Source organism: Amphibalanus amphitrite, unplaced genomic scaffold (genome assembly GCF_019059575.1).
Source record: "Amphibalanus amphitrite isolate SeventyFive unplaced genomic scaffold, NRLGWU_Aamphi_draft 000749F_arrow, whole genome shotgun sequence".
NCBI lineage: Eukaryota > Metazoa > Arthropoda > Thecostraca > Balanomorpha > Balanidae > Amphibalanus > Amphibalanus amphitrite.
This window is the reverse complement of record NW_024882243.1, coordinates 94,798-112,597: the sequence shown is the minus strand read 5'-3', so window position 1 is coordinate 112,597 and position 17,800 is coordinate 94,798. Positions and strand designations below refer to the sequence as shown.

Sequence of the window (17,800 nt, the reverse complement as noted above, 5' to 3'; positions counted from 1 at the left end):
ATATGTGTAATACTAATAATAATTCAATAAGAGCAAATTGAAAGGCGTCTCATTTGGTCTGGGCGGGTCATCCTTAACACCCTCAAACATCGGGTTACATGTATGTAAACAGTGGAATAAAAACGTTCACCAGCAGTTTTTTACTATAACTTTTGATAGAGACGTGCTAGAGCGATGAAAACACGTCAGATGTGTTCAGCTCGACGATACGGATCGACTGATATGCAGAATGACCCTTTCCGGTCAGGTCATGACCTTCACCTGACGTAAGATTTTCAAAATGACCTTTCAAGGTCAACCTATAGTTCATTCGACGCGTCTCGACGAGAGGAACACGATGCTGGCAAAAGTAATGTCGTGGCTCGTTTGAGTCAAAAGATATTACCGAAAAAAAACGTTTTTCGTAAACACGGCTATTTTTGGAGATTTTGCTCTCTGGACGCTAAACCGTTGACCTGAGGTTAAATCTGTGAATAAAACTCAGAAGGACCTGTGAAAGAGCTATCGAATGCGCTTTTCCGCGCCTCTGTAGTTCTGTTGGTTCCCAAGTTATGCGTCGGATGTTTCGAAAATTGTTGAAATAGACAAAATTTGCCTTTAATGACCTCTGGTGACCCGACCTTTGATCTGACCTAAAAAAATGACCGAAGTATTTCCGCCATTATTTTTACGCCCTTTGGAATGCCGCTTACCCCGTGTGGCTACGTAGCCCAGAAGCCGAGTTAGGAGGGGGCGGGGGTTTCATACACCCTCGGCCCGGCGCGGTTGGTACCGTGTACCGGCCCGGCGTGGGTTTATACTTTATGCAAGTAGGATATTTGTGAAAGTTATAGATTTAATTTAATCGGCAGATGAATATTTATCAAAAATGTACTCATGAAATATATGTAAGAGATGACAGCGATCGGAAAATTACCAATTTAGCGATGGACGCTAGGTCGCCCACGTGGTTATGAAAACAACGATTTTCATGACAAAGGATACGATCTCAAATACTTAACCTGTCTCTAACGATTCTTGCCATTCTCATTTATACCATTGGTATCTTCTGAGCTAGCTGAGAAACCATGTTCCGCAGAAAAATCACTTAATTAGCTCCGACACGACGCCCTCAACACGCACGAGGCCGGCCGCTTCCTTAGTGAAGATAGTTCACCTAAATGCCCACCAGGTGGCAGGGGAGACAGATCGCGGGGGGGAGTTGCCGATCCGTTATGTGATCCGTGGTTTGATGTTTCGTCAGTCTGCGTCAAGGAATTTGGCAGCATGACGTCAATAAAAGTTTGAAGGGAAAACTTTACCTCACCAAAACAAAACAAAGTTCCTTCAACCTGCATCTAAATTCCTAATAATTTTTTTTTTCATCCACGAAAAAATTGTGGACTTCGGGCGCTGCGGGGGGAGGGAGTATTTGCCCCAAATGTCTCCTGCCGCTCCTGCCTATGGATCCGGCAGGGATCACTCCAGCATGCCTCTATCAAAATTTATCGTAAAAAAAACTGCTATAGAGACCTGTCATAACCGAAATGACCTCAGGGACGTTGACTGTTGAGGGGTCACGGGTGCAGGTTGCAGGTTTTCGATTCATGTTCATGGCTATACGGTAGCGGATGTTTGTAGTGCCATACGTCCTTCTCAAATATCGACTTTAAATGGCTTTCGTCCAAAAACGTCGCCTTTCATTTTTCCCCAATTCCCAGGCACTGGTGCTTACGATGCAGAGGTCGCACTTGACGCGACCTGCCCTTGAGCGATCAATCACGTCAGCAGCAGCCCTGCCCTGCCAGCAGGCAGCAGCCCAGTCTGGTCTCGCATGACGTCTATTGCTCACGTGCGCCTCGAACAGGGACCACGGCCCGTAAAACAGATCAACTTTGGAGGCTCGCAATGCTCGTCTATAAACAAAGTCCCTCGTATAACGAGATTTATTGATTCTCAATGTTCTCGACGAACGGTCCTTACGAACCACAAAGCCGATAAACGAAACATGTGTTATTTGATTTTTTTTTTGCGAAACGTGTTACAACGATGCGTTTGACACGCCGAAAATAGACAACGCAAGAACTTAACCCAAACCACACAACATTTATAACGTAAATGACAAGTTTTTTAGCTACCACGGTACTACAAACTACAAAAAGGCTATAACGCCTTGCAATGACAGTTTGCCCCAAAACGGACACATTTATGGACTATTGGCCTTAAAACAGGTCTGCACTGTCTGTTCACCACTGTAATGACCTGGAGCAAACGGGTCATGCAGCCAGTAGCTCTTGCGCATTGCATACAAGTGCAACCGAATATGGCAATGTGCAGTAACACACTGGCTTGCCACTCGCACTTACTACAATCGACAGCTCGGCTGTACTCATCTGTTTCAAACTAGCAGTGATTGGCAACGGTACAGTTCACACCGATATTTCATCCTATAGTTAGGCCGATCGAACGCTTGAGGCAAACCAAAACACGAGGAAAAGGACAAGCAAGTCGCGACGCCGGCAGGGTTAAGGAAAGGCTGGAAATGAATATGGTGGTCCAGCATCTGAACACACGACATTGTCACGTAGAGCCAAAAGCCAGAACTTAGGAACGGCAACGAACACTCGTTAACAACGTAAAATGTGCTTTGAAAATTGAAAAGGTCAAACAGAACAGCGTGGAAGGACAAAGTTGTTAAAAGAAATGGATGGCGTGGAACGACGGGGAACAAAAGAAGACAACATAATGGGTAGCGGTGGTTTTCATGACGTGTATAACCACACAAACACTGCAGCTGGTTCCTCGCGGTTGTGGACAAGCCCATTTACCCACAATCAGCCACATCTGTGACCGACTCACGATCTGGTCCATAGGCTACTGAACGGCCTACAGTGCAATACTTATAGGCCGGTATCCCTCACATCTTCCCTCAGCTCTAGGACCTGGGCTGGTGATATTCGTTGACGCATGATCGCAATGGTCGTGGAGTCCAGTCTTAGCTACCTAGTGGGCGCAGCACCACTCACTGAATCAAAAGCACTGTGCACTATCATCGCTGGAAGCATAGTATACGCTGAACGATATCGTGCGTCTGATCAATGTTGGGCATACTGGGAAACTACCACTGGAGCAATAAGATCAACTACACCTACTGGACACAAAAAGGAAAGTAGCATACGCTAGGCAACTTTCAGTCGACAGTAGATGATCTCCACAAGTAAATAAGGAATGCAGCTCGACGTTCAAGAACAGCGATTGTCATAGTTCGTCAACACAGGCACACGCAGGTGAAACGCTTCCCTCATGAGTCATGGACAACTGAGAGAGAGCCCGACTGGCCCGAGCTGCTCGTCACACTCCGGACGAGGCAGACGAAAAGGGTCTCTGTAGAATGGCATCGGTCTCGCCATCCATCAACACTCAATGGAAAACCAACTTGTGCGCACCGCATGGCGGTATAAAGTTATATCGAAAATACCGCACAGGACTACATGCACAGCATGCATATGCTTATTACCTAACGATGATGTCGTGATATGCGACGATATGTTAGCCCATTCCCATTAGTAAGCTATTATTAAGCTGCAAAATCAAGTTCTCATCACAAGATAATAATGCTGCACTTAAAAAGGTACTGTTTCTTGTACAATAATATGATCTCTTGACTGACTGCTATTTATGAGGAATTAAATCGCTCACCTTAACAATGAATTATCGTTACAAAAAGAATATGGACGCCATCCCATCTCTACAACGAGGCGGCCATAGCGTCAGAGTGTTCACTTGTCGTTCGCGTACCCACGGCGGCGCCAGCAGCGAACCATTGCTTCAAGTCTATGGCATGACAGACATTGAAGCCCAGTCTAGTCTGCCAGAAAGGACAGACTGTAAGTGGCAGACACGTCGCGCATCACAACTAACCGGAAAACTACGATCAGCTACTCAAATATGATACCCGTCCAGACCACATTTCTACACATGCTAGAAAAGCGTACAAAAAGCTATGCTCACTAAATTTCGCCCCTCGATTCCAGTGGTGGACACATTATATGTCCATGACCCATGCACACCCACATAAAAATTGGTAACCAGGGCTGGCATCTTAGGCAAGAGTTCTGCTAAACTGGACATAATTTTGGGTGTCAATGAAGGACGAGTACGGAGTACCAAAGATTATGAACCTTATCTGCCCTTCCCATGTCACTTCCTACTCACTGTGATTCAATGGAGTGGGATGTAGGAGATGCGTATAAGATACCCAGAACTGAAATGCAAGCTGTAAAAACATGCGGTCACCCATTTCCAAATAAGGTAAAACGATATAGAAAATGTCTGCCAGCGGTGTGGAGGGACCATCTGAGGCCATCGCTTACATCGTCCACTAAGTCTCAGGCCACGAGTAGTTCTTCTGAGTCAACCGATAAAACTTCCGGTTGTGTGGTGCAAAAAAGCGGCGCAGCTTTTGTACCAGCTGCGGGTCGGTCGGAGGGTGCTTACGCCCTTTCGATTCAGCCAAACACTTACTGCCGTTATCGTTGGCAATGCAGTAGAAGCCTTTAGTGTCGTTGAAGTAGAAGTGGTTCTCATTGAGGTAGGGCGGTAGTCTGAGGTGCTTCTCGACACGGCGCAGCTCGGGCAGTGGCTCCCTCACCAGCCGGTCACCATCCACTATGAGCAGCGCCTCCGACGGGAAGTGCTGCAGCCAGCGGCGCACGTGCCGGTGGTAGATGGAGATCTTGACGAGGCGCGACTCGGTGCGCACAGAGCCGTTCGGGCGCAGCACGAGCTCGGGAAGCCGTAGCCGCGGCTTGCCGCCCCGAGCCCCCTTGTCCAGGTACTGAGCGTAGTCGGAGATGAGCCGCGCCACTGGCTCGCGAACCACCACCAGTAGACGGATCGTCTGATTCATGCGGGCCACCTGGTGGAGAACGGAGAACCGTCACATCTCCAGACACAGCGTCGAGCGACCGCAGCTGCTGTGAAATGCCAACATAAAACATTCACGCTATGAAGGCGTGCTATTCAATACTGTATACACCGTCAATGTCATTGATAGCAGTTTATAAGCAAAGGAGTCTGTGTGAGCGACCCGTCCCCGGCCGCGGCGCAGCGGCCACTGACCCGTTCTGGAACCGTCTGTGTCACCAGGTAGCTGGGAGACTTCTCCACAGTGATCTGGTCGTCGAACGAGAGCGGCATGCGCCGCCGGTACCAGTCCAGGCCGCGCCGGTAGTTGTTGTCGCGGTCGAAAAAGTGGACCTCACGCGAGGCCCGCATCACCTGCAGGACCACCAATGGCACGATCGGTCAGGTCCCGGTGCGTTCTGGTCTCCGGACACTCATCACACACCGAGCAGCACAAGGAAAGACTAGAGAAAAAAAGACAACGTGCGAGCCAGCAATCAACAGGCGGCCACATCCAGAACATAGCATGCCCTTCTTTAGTTCATTAAGCCGATAATGAATCTCACTACCAGCTTAATTCATGAAAAGGGCGACCCTTCTGAATCAAAGGAGCCGAACGAAACTGAATCTTTAGACTGCTGGAATGAAAATTAATTGTTGGTGCCCTTTTCCTATAATCATGACCGTGATTAAGAACATTGCATAAAAGCTGGCAAAAATCACGAACGAAATTGGCCGACTAGGTCACACCTTATAATTCGCCCAAAGCGTAAAGGGAAGTACGGCGAAGTCAGCCGGTCTCACCTGTGGGTGGACGTTCATCATCTCGAGCAGTGCACGCGTCCCAGCCTTGCGTGCGCCGATGATTATGGCTCCCGGCAGCCGTCGCCGTGTGTGTGGGAAGTGGAGGCGGCCGGCCCCGGCGCGCGCGCACACCACCGTGCCCGGAGAGGAGTAGCACAGCCGGTACAGGAGCATAGTGACGACGAGCAGCAGCAGCAGCACGGTGGTGACCAGCAGCCGGCGGCAGCGGCCGGCCGGCGCCTCCCCGCCCCACATCCCTGACCAGCATCGGAGCCGGCCGCCCGGCCACCCGACGCCCGTCGCCACGCTACAATCAGTGGCACCGCCGCTGGCGGTCAGCGGGGGACGGCAAACGGGGCTGCCGTCAGTCCACGAGCGCATCATATGGTACACATATTGCCAGGTCCGTTGTCATTTACAAAAGACAGACCATATTACAGCCAGCTTTAGTTAGTGACACTGACCTCATATCGCCTAATCTGATACACTCGCCTAACCACAGACTTCTCTAAATATAGAGTGGGCTGTGACTTGATTTAGGTACCTGATATGGCTATGTGGTACCTGATATGGCTATGTGGTACCTGATATGGCTATAATTGAAACGATGTCAAAATTTCTAAAAGAAATTCGTTTTCTTCTAGACGTATTCATTCTAATTAATGATCGATGGTGCATGCATGGTCTGTTCTGTCAACAGTATGTTTGATATCTTTGCACCAGATTTTATGGAGGGATATGTAAACTGTTATCTCCCAATTGATATCTGTAAAATTAGCAAAGTTAGTAAAATAACACAAAGAAAATATGCCATTCAGACAGATATGCTAGGCAAACACATCATAAATGCATATGCATGGATCAATAGCTTATATACGCATCTACACACCATTTATTAGCAGCCCTAGCAAATAAGTTCACTCACCACAAACACACAAGTGAGGACCTGCGGAAGCCAATGATGCAGCAAATGGATGTGACTGAGCAGCAATCACTCACATTCTGTAACAGAAGAAGTAGGTAACTGATGTGTACCGAGCCAGATAAGACAACATTCATCCCATTTTTTACTTGCTGTTAATAGGTTAATTGTTATAAAGGATTCTTAATTTCTTACACAAAAACTACAACATTATTTAATGGACATTGCTAAGTGCTAACGACCGAGGGGGGTGTCACCCCCATAGTTTTTTTTTGCCATAACTCCGAACACGCCGGTGAAAGAGGGCTGAAACTTAGTATACCGTAAAGTGGGGCTATTTGAGACAGTGGGGCTATTTGAGACAGTATTTAAAATCGCTATAAAATGAAGATCGTTTGATTTTTGTGTGATATTTTTGCTAAGAGAGGTGTGGAATCGAGCAGTAAATCGCCTGAGTAAAAAATTAAGCATAAATTTTAAGTGGTTTTTATTTTACAGGAATTTTAAATACTGTCTCAAATAGCCCCACTGTCTCAAATAGCCCCACCTTACGGTACCTGACCTTTGATTCAAGCCAGATCTTGTGACACCAAACACGTTTTCAGGTCAGGTCAGGTCACTGACCTATGACGTCATAAGTGAACCTCTGCACGGTCTTCAGATGTCGCAACTTCGCAATGCCCTCAACGCCAGAGGAATTTTCACAAGGAGATGAAACCTACAGGACGTAGTATCATCCAGAGGTCTCGATAACTTTTGAGGTTGCATGATGTCAGGTCAGTCAAGTGACATCACCATTATAAGTCAATGGGGAAGAAATGATAACTGCTATTTTGGCACCCTGAACAATCTCAAACTATCTCAAGCACACGGAATAGTGATTTCATGCTTTCCTTGTTAGGTCTGATGGTTCACTTTTGCATTGTTGACCTTGCGTGGACGTCACTTCTACTAGGGTCCTGAATCATGATAGTTTTTCGCCAATAACTCCCGATTAAATTGAGCTAGCGAGTCGGGCAAGCCACCGATGAACTCAGAAAGACCTGCCGAATCGAATGATATGCGATATGACCTCCTTCGACCAACTTCGTGACTTGGGGGGGGGGGGGCTCTGACCTGACCTTGACCCCAGGGTCAATATCTTCAGTTGACCTCACATAACAAAAGCATACCATTCAATGTGCCTGGGCAAGGGGAACACGATCAGGGCTGTGGAGCCGATGGATTTTAGGGTGACTCCGACCCCGACTGCAAAAATCGACTCCGACTCCGATTCCGGACGGTTCCCATATCGTGATATTGAAGCTCATAATGGAGATGTTTTTATCTTGCCTGAAATGATCCCCTGTGCGTTCCAAGGCTTTGCGTTGGAAATATGCATTACCTATAGATAACATGTAGAATTAAAAAGCAGGTTCTGGGGAATTCACCGTCTTCTGCTTCTTTCGCTGAAGAAGTTTGTCCAAAACAGCAAAGTGCTTTTTATTACAAAATCTAATTTCGACTGCAGTATCGTCAACCAAACAGGTGCAGTGCATCATGATGACGTTGAGCCATATAGCGTTAACTCCGACTCCGGAGTCGGAGTCTGTAAGATTTTCGCGACTCCAGCTCCGACTCCGACTCCGGGCAGAACTGTCGACTCCGACCAACTCCAAGTCCGACTCCGATTCAGACTCCGCAGCCCTGAACACGATGATGCCAAAATAGCTGCTCTATGACCGTTTGTTGTGAAGTTATTTATCAAAAACCAAACCTGTGCATTGGACCATTTGACCTGACCTCAAAGGTCACAGTTTGGCCTGACCCCTTAAAATAGGGAACCATTCCCTGCATCTCGTAATGGCGCACATGCTCGTTTTTCCACGACACTCTAGCTCCATCAGGGGCAAAATGGCGAAGGGGGTCATACCCAACCCCCTCGGCCGACGAGTATGTAGAAAACCAGTAGGCCCGGTGAGCATTAAACTGCTAAGTGCTAGGTAAGCAATACCAGTCATGTCTTAAATGCCTGTCATCTGGTAATCTTCTGGCTGGCATACCTATTTTATATGAGCAGAGTTCTATTGTAGGTAAGCTATCCTTGACCTAATACCCGCTAACTTGATGGAAACAATAAGGTAATGGCACAGGGTACCTAAGCTCCTGGGACTGCTGAAAAATTGTGGCTTATGTCACCTAGGGTATGATGCATACGTAACACTATCTAGATCAATGCTATTCTTACCTGGTATTCTTACCTGGTAGGGTTCCCTTAGTCTTATTAGGATTTGATTGGGGATGGTCCGAGATGGGATAAGGAACCCAAGATTCTGAGATGCGCCAGTTCTCTAGGTAAACAACTGCCAATAAAGCCATCAGAGTACACACTACAACTGGAATAGAGCGTCTTCCAATGTGATAGTTAGCAACAAAATCAGTAAACTAGAGACTTGCAATGAGAATATCGACAATGTCCTAACCTAATCTAAACTAAGTGTATGCATACAGAGAGTTATGAAGGTGGGAGTGTAACAATTGTTTAAAGGTTTACAAGTTAGGAGCACATACTGCTTCCTCAGGCAATGAATTCCATGTATGTAGGTATACATCGAACAGAGAAGAAACGCTTTCTAACATCAGTGCGACTATGTGACAGGAGAATCTTGAAGCAGTGTCCTCTGGTTCGACCTTGGGGGGCCAGGTCAAACAGGTCTTTAGGCGATATGCAAGAGTGTCCATGGAAGACCTTCCAGCACTGGATGAGGTCAGCTCTTATTCTTAATAGTCTACCCTGAACTGAGTACAAGTCAAGTGTTTTTAGACGATCGCCGTAACTTAGGTTACACAACCCGGAGATGTATTTCGTCCATTTTCTTTGTACATTTTCTAACAGATGCAAGTCTTTAGAATATCCAGTGGACCAGACGCATGAACAATATTCAATATTGGACGAATATGAGTATTGAGTGGTGAAAAGGAAAGCGAGAACTCAGAGGATCTACAGACTGTGGATTTCAAAAGACTGTGAGCCAGCCCACCAGCCTTGTGGACAGTGGATTGGACGTGCTCATGGAACTTCAGGTATATGGACTACTATAGGCCTGTACACATTCAGCTGCTGTGCTGTTGTCAGCCGAAAATCACTCACACTATTGGCTGAAAAATTGATGACGTTTTGTTGCACTTGCAACATGACGTCACCTCTCTGCTGCCGGCAGCATGGGCTGACGGGCTGTGCTGCTACGAGAAAGCAAGTGCAGAGATGCCGAGCCGTCAGCAAAAGCCATAAATGACGCATTTAGACACTGGTAGTGGCGCATGAAAGCAAATCACGTGCCAGATTTTTATTGAGCACTGCAGATAAATGAAATTTGGACACCATGTTGGCGCTATTCACATATATTTGGTTTCATAATTAATTGTCGATACAAGACAAATACTTATTACTTTCGCACATTGTCTGTAAATATTTTGATAATATATCTAACTGCTTAAGTATTGTATTAATAAAGAACATGAAGATGAGACGAAATAGTTGTTTACAACGCCATATTTGTAAACAGCCAGCCAGTGCTGACATTTCTCATCAGCCAAATGTATACAGTTCCGTCAGCCAGAAGCGGTGGGCGGAGCCTATTTCAGCTGACAACAGCACAACAGCTGAATGTGTACAGGCCTTATATCAATATGGACCTGAATGGCTAACAGCCCTCTGATACTAATGAATTCAAAACTGCATCAGACAGGATCATCTTTGGTCAAAACTGGGCTGGCCGCATCATAGCTTGCCAGATGTTGACAGGTGGATGACCAAAATGTTCCGATGGCAGCTGGCGCACTCTGGTAGCACATGATAAGTTAAATGGGTTCTCCTTACCACATCATTTTGTGGCAGTTACTGTACTTTTCAGAATTTGGATACATGACTGTTTTAGCAAACTTCTAGGTCAATTTATTGGGCCTTACCGGCCTTACCAACAACTTGAACTGGATAAAATCAGCTAAATGGCACTCATAGAAAAATCAATAGATATTTAGTCGCTTATATCTAGCATTGAATATTGATACATACCTACCATAACGAAGCTCTGCTAGCGCCACCATATGGCGCCAGCTAGCAGATTATCCAGAAAATAGTATGGCCCAATTTATGGCATTAGTAGAGCAGACGTCACATGAAGGTTTTCCAACCAAGGAGAGGCGCTGTAGGTTTGTAGGTTGTAGGGTAGGCTTGTAGGTTGTAGGTTTTTAGGTTGTAGGTTTGTAGGTTAGGTTGGGTCAGGTTAGGTTAGGTTTGTTTAGGTTTTGTTAGAAAGAAGTACCTCCAGGCATGTACCTCTCCTTGGTTGGAAAACCTTCGTGTGACATCTGCTCTCAGCTCTACTTATACCCGATTTATTGCTCGCTCAATTAACCCGCGCCCCGTTGGGCTCTGCCGAGCAACGCGCCCCGTTGGGGGGGGGGGGGGCATTTTGGCCCCCCCCCCTAAGATCTCGAGAACCACGCAACCTAGCGACAAGCGGCAAACGGTGTTGGATAGCCCTATCAGGGAACTACCTTGTGACCCAATTTTATTGACCTAGGTCAAACCGATGACGTCACAGGTCAGGTCAAAGGTCCAATTTTCACCGTTTACAGGCATTTCAAGAAATGCATTGTAAAATCGAGTGAAATACATTTCATTGAAAATCATCGATGGGGAAATGTTCTTCAAACACATATTTTGCTAGTTGAAGTCACTGATACCAGGTCAGGTCACAGAGGTCAGGTCACTGGGGGGTCACAATATGAAAGTGTCGTGTGATACATGTTTTATGGTCCATTTTACATGACAAATGCGATTATGTGGGTCAGGCAGCCTTTGGGGCCAGCTTAGGTCACGTTTTGGTCAAGGTCAGGTCAAGGTCAGGTCAAGGTCAGGTCAAATTAGGTCAAATTTCAAAGTTGATATTTTTGCATAAAATGGGTATCGAATCGATGCAGCTCGTCACGGGGAGGTCAATGGTGGTCTTTGTTTTTCCGTACGAGGTCTAGAATCGCTAAAAATTGAGTTAAAAAATTTGACGTTATCATTTTTTAACAGTTTTTTCGCTATAACTTGGCTCAAACATTGCTCGAACATTTTTGCTCGAACATGACCTCAGTTTGACCTCAATAACTCCTGACCTAAGGTGACCTAAGACTTGAAATTTGGTGTGAAGGTGTCAAATTGATGCCCGGGAAGGTACTGAAAATTCGGCGCGCGCAATTCAGGAAAAACCACAGGGGGGGCCAAAATGGCCCCCCCAACGGGGCAAGGGTTAATGCTCTGTCACATATCAATATGCCTAACAATATGATTATGGTCAGTGGTTTTCCTTCTCATAGAATTTGGTGACAGGCATTGTAGTTTTTTTTAGACTAGTGACGGTTGCAAACATTTTCTAAGTTGATTTATTGATTGACAAAAAAAAAAAAAACTTTTTCCAAGCAGGGCAAGGGTGACTAAAGGCGATTCTCGATGTTTTGAAGGTCTCGGTTCATGACAAATAATAATTCACCGTAAGCAATAAAACAACAACAGATAAGGAAAGCAAATCTCACCAGTTAATCCAAATCCCTATTCCAATTTCCATACAAATTGAAATAGATATCTTGATCTTGCGTCTTGAAATTGAAATCTCCGGGAATTGCGGCATAGAGCAGTTGGGATTTGTTCAGAATTTCCAGCATGTCTTGCTGCTCCTGCTGTCGAAATCAAGTCCAAGTGCCATGACGTATGAATTTCAAAGCTAACCAATAAGCAGCCGCGAACAACAGAAGAAGGAATAGTATGACGTCATAGTTTATGTCTACATTGCGTCATCTCCTGCCACTAGCCGAGGGCTGTTCACGGGCCCTGTGTGCGGTCGGACCGCACACAGCCTCGAAGCTCCGCCCACCGCGTCCCTACGTCAGCCTTCCGTCACCGCACACAGCGATCGCTGTGGCCGGTCGGCGAGTTACCTAAGTGTGGAACTACCTAGCGCCGAGCCGGCCGGATGACGTCACACCACGGCCAGTGCCGGCGCGGCGGCAGACTGGCCGAGACAGGGGGGCGACACGGCTATTCGCGCAATGTATTCATTTATGGGCCGCGCGGGGCCTCGCGATGACGCGGCTGGAGGCAACTGCTCAGCGCGCTAGGATACTTCTGGCGGGGCCGGGCGCTGAACGGTGTGCAATGAATGGGTTATGGTCGGGCAGACAGAGATGAGGCATTGAATTTGAATTGACATCAGCAATCGGGTGGGGAATGAGAACGTTTCTAATCGAGCTTGGGATGGGGAAAGCCGAAAATATCACGATCGGCTCATAGCTCCGACAGGGCCGGGTGCTGTACATACCATGTGTACTATATTTAGGCGGGCAGACAGAGATGAGTTATTGGATTTAAATTCACCTTACCATCGGTTTCTGGTGAGGTTTGAAGACGTCTTTAGTCAAGCTCGGAGTGGGGCAACGGCCACTGGCGGATCCAGATTCCAGGGGAAGGCATTTGGGGCAAATGTCTTCCCCAGGGCAGCGCCCGAAATCGATTTTCGAGAATAAATGAAAACTTCACAACTTTTCTGAGGAAATGTTGGTTAATCACACCGCACAGCAGTGCGCAAGGAATCGAAATCCGAGTTTTTTAAATTAATTCCGAGAAACCTTTTTGGGGTAAGCCCCCGCAGTGTCCAATACCGCTTCCTGGATCCGCCAGTTGTGAATAAGTCACGGTCGATACCGAGCTTCGGCGGGACCAGGCGCTGTACACGTTGTTCTTTGAATGAAGAGGTGGACAGACACCTAGCCCCACATCCTACTGCTATGCCCGTGCTTCTGTGGGTGAAGCACTAAAGCATCACGGAATCCCAGAGGACCTGCGAGTCGACGAGGTGGCCGCTTTGGCCGCCGGGTACTGCAGCTCCCTGGAGTTGCCTGGGACCGATGGCAAAACAACAGCTCCGGCGGTGCCCCATGGGCTGTAGTAATTAGTGAATTCCCGTAATGTAGAGATCATATCCTCAATGATCTCCATTACCATTTTATATTCCTAAACAATATGACAGACCAATTATGCTTGCCTACGTTCAGGCATTACCTCTGATGGTCCCAGTACAACATGTGTTGTCTGTCAAACAACAATCGACGACGGGATCCCTTCTCATCATCTCTTAAGCCATCGGTTGTCAATTCACCCACCCCGTTTCCCTAAAAATAGACGGTCAGATTCGGCCTGGGTCCTTACGACCCCTCTAAATTCGCCAGAGACGGGATCGGATCGCCGTTATTGCACCCGTCTTTAGTGTCTTAAATACTATGACAGCTTCGACCACGGACGTCGGACGGGGTGATCGTTCCACGAATGTACGCACCATCCAGGCCTAGGATGCATTGAGGTTTAAAAGGATGCAGTCTGTAGATCAATCAACAAACAATGGTGGTATGCAACCACTTTAAAATATCTCCCTGGCTCCCGCAACGTTCCAACGCCCCTCCGTTATGCATTCGCCCTGTGTGTCCGCCGAGCCGGCTTGCCTCCAATGACGTCATCGGCCGGCCGGCGGCGTTCAAGGTCAAACGGCTGGTGTCCTTACCTGGAGTTCTATAGCCTTGGGCCGAGATTGGCATGGTCTTAACTTGGCGAAGAGGCATCGGACGCCAAACTTCTGCTGTAGCTATTAATCACATTTCATGCGTTTCTTCCATGTGTATGAGCTATCAAGTCCTTCGAATACCTGGGCCCTGTTTCACCGGTGATAGCAGCAAGCTACTATCAAATTGCGCGAGCTGACGTAATGTGATGACGTCATACTGCTGACGTAAGGGGCAATTCTGGCGCACGATTGCCGCAATATTGTTTTACGTCATCAGCTAAATGTTCGAAGTTAATGTCCAAATTTTTCCTAAACCCAACTTCTTTTAAATACATCATATTGAAAAAATATATATCAAAAATATATATACTATCATGACTGCGTAAACTCTTACTTTTAGGCTCATACGTCACTTAATGCCGCCGCCAAGGTCGCGGCAATCGTGCGCCGGAACTACCCATTACGACAACAGTATGGCGTCACGACATGACGTCAGCTCGCGAAACGTGATAGCAGCTTGCTGCTATCACCGGTGAAACAGGGCCCTAATGTGTAGGTGAGCGTACCTGCATTTAGCAGTGTGTGCTATGCTATGTGGATGGGCACATCCGACAGTCGACACACCGCAATGGATTCCGATATTGCTTGGCTGATTCTGGCTTTGTGTCTTCGAACGAACCATTGAAAGGGAGGACGTCATTTTTAAAGGTTGTTAGGTGCACTCAAACGTTTTAAGATAAGCAACTGCTGATTGAATTTCTGGCGAGGGTTGGTGGAACGCTCTGTTTACAAATGAGTATCTACCTACCTAGTACCTACCTGCAGTGGCAAATAACTGGGTCGCGGTCAGTTAGGCATGATTCACGAAGTCCCTTGACCCTTATCTTTTATTAGACTTATTAAGCCCAATGTGCAACATTTGCGTCTTTTCGCGTTGTATCGGGTAGCAAATGAGAAAATCTGCTTCTTCTCCACAGCCCTCAATTCAAGAAACCGTCCTTTTCCTTATCGCATCATTTCAGAACATAATTTTCAAACATGGATATCTTCCCCACAAAAAAACTGAAGCAGTTTCCTTCGGCTCCAATGCGCCGCTCGCCCAGGGAGACGGAAGTGTTATATTCTCGGCGGTCCAGTCTGCATTCTGCAGCACACTCAAACTTGGCGGACCCCCAGCGCACGACTGAACGATTCGTATTGTTGTGAGTGACTGTGACAATTCACTGGTGGTTTCGGAATAATTAACAGGCGGCGCAGCCCAGTGCCTCTTACAATGAATTACAGTGGCGAATGCACTATTGCAGAGAAGAAATGGATTGAGCAGATGCCCAAGCTCGCTGTATTATCAATTAAAACATTAGGTACGCTTTACATTTTAATCAGGCAATCTAAAACAAACGACTTGCGAGTTGCGACCCTTCCGCCTTACATAACTCGGCAGAATGCCCCTGAGTCGGCTAAACTACACTGCATCTCTTCAAACCTTAAGTATTTTACAATTTACCACTCAGCTATGCAACAGGCTTATAATTCACTGCTCAAGTCTCAACCCCTTTTTCCCTATCATCTTTTTGGCACCGTCAATCGCCATCTGCGCTGCCCACTGTCCAGCAAATAATCCGGCCGTCTCCAGTTCTCTGGCAGGGGCTTCCAAGTGCCAAGGTCCCAAAAAGATCCGAGATCCAGGGTTCGCAGAGTCCAAGGTCTGGGACCTTGAAGGATCCTGGACCTTGCATTGTCATTTTTGTCGCGAGACCTTGGAAACCCAGGACCTTAAAACATCCATATGCCGCGAGACCTTGGAATCCCAGGACCTCAACATTTGCATATGTCGTGAGACCTTGGAATCCCAGGACCTCAACATTTGCATATGCCGCGAGACCTTGGAATCCCAGGACCTCAACATTTGCATATGCCGCGAGACCTTGGAATCCCAGGACGATGTAGTGTTTCCCGATTAGAATTAAGCGTTTCGTTTGTACCGAGTACTATCGCCAGTGGGTACTTGTTTCTCTATTACGTGCTCCTCTATTGGCCGCCATACTGGCAATGCTGAGCGAGAATACAGTTTAGTGACGAGTGGTGGCGCGGCGTGTGGGACCTGGCGGTGCGGCTGAAGCGAGAGGAAACGCTATATTTCTGGCGACGAGATATGAACCTCGACGGGCTTAGGCCGCCTTCAGCCTTTTTACCCACTCCGGGTAAACCAGTTGTACCGTGGGAGACATGGAAGCTACGTTTTAATACTTACCTGCTGGCGACGGGCGGTGACGCATTCGCCGCAGAGCGGAAGCGAGCTATTCTTTTACATTGTTTAGGCGAGGAGGGCCAGCGCATCCAGGAGACGCTTCCTCCAGCCGTGAAGATGGAAGGAGACGATGCCTTCACGTTAACCCTACGCCAGCTGGACACATTTTTTATCCCACGAGTGAATGCCATTGTCGAACGCTTTTCATTTCGACAACGAGCGCAGCTGCCGCAGGAGTCTACCGCAGAGTATGTATCAGTATTGCGAGGTCTGGCAGTAAACTGTAAGTTTGGCAGTATGACTGATGATATGATCCGCGACATGGTGGTGGAAAAGACGATCCACCCACGCCTGCGAGAGAAGTTGCTCCAAGATGCGGAGCTCACGTTGGACAGGACGCTCGCTACAGCCGACGCATATGAGAGGGCCCTCCGTGAATCGGCAGTAATGGCGGGCCAGCAATCTTCTGCTCCAGTCGTCGCCAAGGTGTCCCACCCTCGTCAACCGAAGAAAGTCAAGGCACACAGCGGACTGCCTGAACGTCAGGCCCCGTGTACCAACTGTGGTAGATCGTCACATCGAACCGGCTCCAAGGACTGTCCAGCTCGAGGTCGCAGCTGCAGCTCGTGCGGCCTGCGGGGGCACTTCGCCGCAGTCTGCAGGTCAAGCGCCTCTGCTTCAACCGCAGCTGCCGCCCCACGACGCCTGAAGGACACAGTTAAGGAGGCTACCGTGCTGAAGGTCAGTGACTCCCCTCAGAAGGTGCTCTGTCCTGTCACGCTCTCTGTGGGTGACATTCAGCACTCGGTCGACATCCAGGTCGACACTGGAGCTACCTGTTCACTTTTGTCTCTTCAGTACGCCCGAGATCTCTTCAAGGGGAAGGAGTTTCAGCCGAGTAGCTCCAGGCTTTTCGGGTTTGGCAGGAAGCCAGTACCAGTAGCAGGAACGCTCCCTGTGACTGTCACGTTTGGTGATAAGTGTGCTGACGCCCAGTTCTTCCTGGTAGAGACGCCATCGACCGAGGCCATCATGGGTCTCGATCTGATCCAGCAGCTGGGCCTGACGCTTCACCCGGCGTCTGGACAGATCTTCAGTGTGGAGCTCCAGTCCGAGCAGCTCCCAGCCATCGAGGGCTACACGCACAAGATCATCCTCAGGCCGAACGCCCGGCCTACTGCCTACAGACTGCGTCGTCTGCCGTTGGCAGTGAGGGAAGAAGTCAGTGCTGAGCTCCAGCGCCTGCTGGACGCTGACATCATCGAGCGTGTGGACGCCTCTGAGTGGGTGAGTCCACTGGTGGTTTCGAGAAAACCGTCAGGCCAGATCCGACTGTGTGTTGATCTGCGTGGGCCTAAC

General features: G+C 48.0%; 1 protein-coding gene across 7 annotated transcripts in view; it reads right to left on the bottom strand.

Annotated features, from left to right (window-relative positions):
* Positions 1-2,760: 2,760 nt before the first annotated feature.
* LOC122365567 (heparan sulfate glucosamine 3-O-sulfotransferase 5-like) overlaps positions 2,761-17,800 on the bottom strand; it is a 29,651-nt gene continuing 14,611 nt past the window's right edge. For 2 of the 7 annotated variants that reach the window (XM_043336886.1, XM_043336881.1), the window contains exons 2-5: positions 6,614-6,690; positions 5,689-6,016; positions 5,101-5,259; positions 2,761-4,897 (exon numbers count right to left, since the gene is read on the bottom strand). In XM_043336886.1, the coding sequence (XP_043192821.1) occupies positions 4,361-4,897; positions 5,101-5,259; positions 5,689-5,943 (951 nt within the window). In that variant the 5' untranslated portion in view covers positions 5,944-6,016; positions 6,614-6,690 and the 3' untranslated portion in view covers positions 2,761-4,360. Of the gene's footprint in view, positions 4,898-5,100; positions 5,260-5,688; positions 6,017-6,613; positions 6,691-10,664; positions 10,746-12,175; positions 12,545-17,800 lie in introns of those variants that run through there. The other 5 variants (XM_043336887.1, XM_043336885.1, XM_043336882.1 and 2 more) reach the window with 5 other exon arrangements.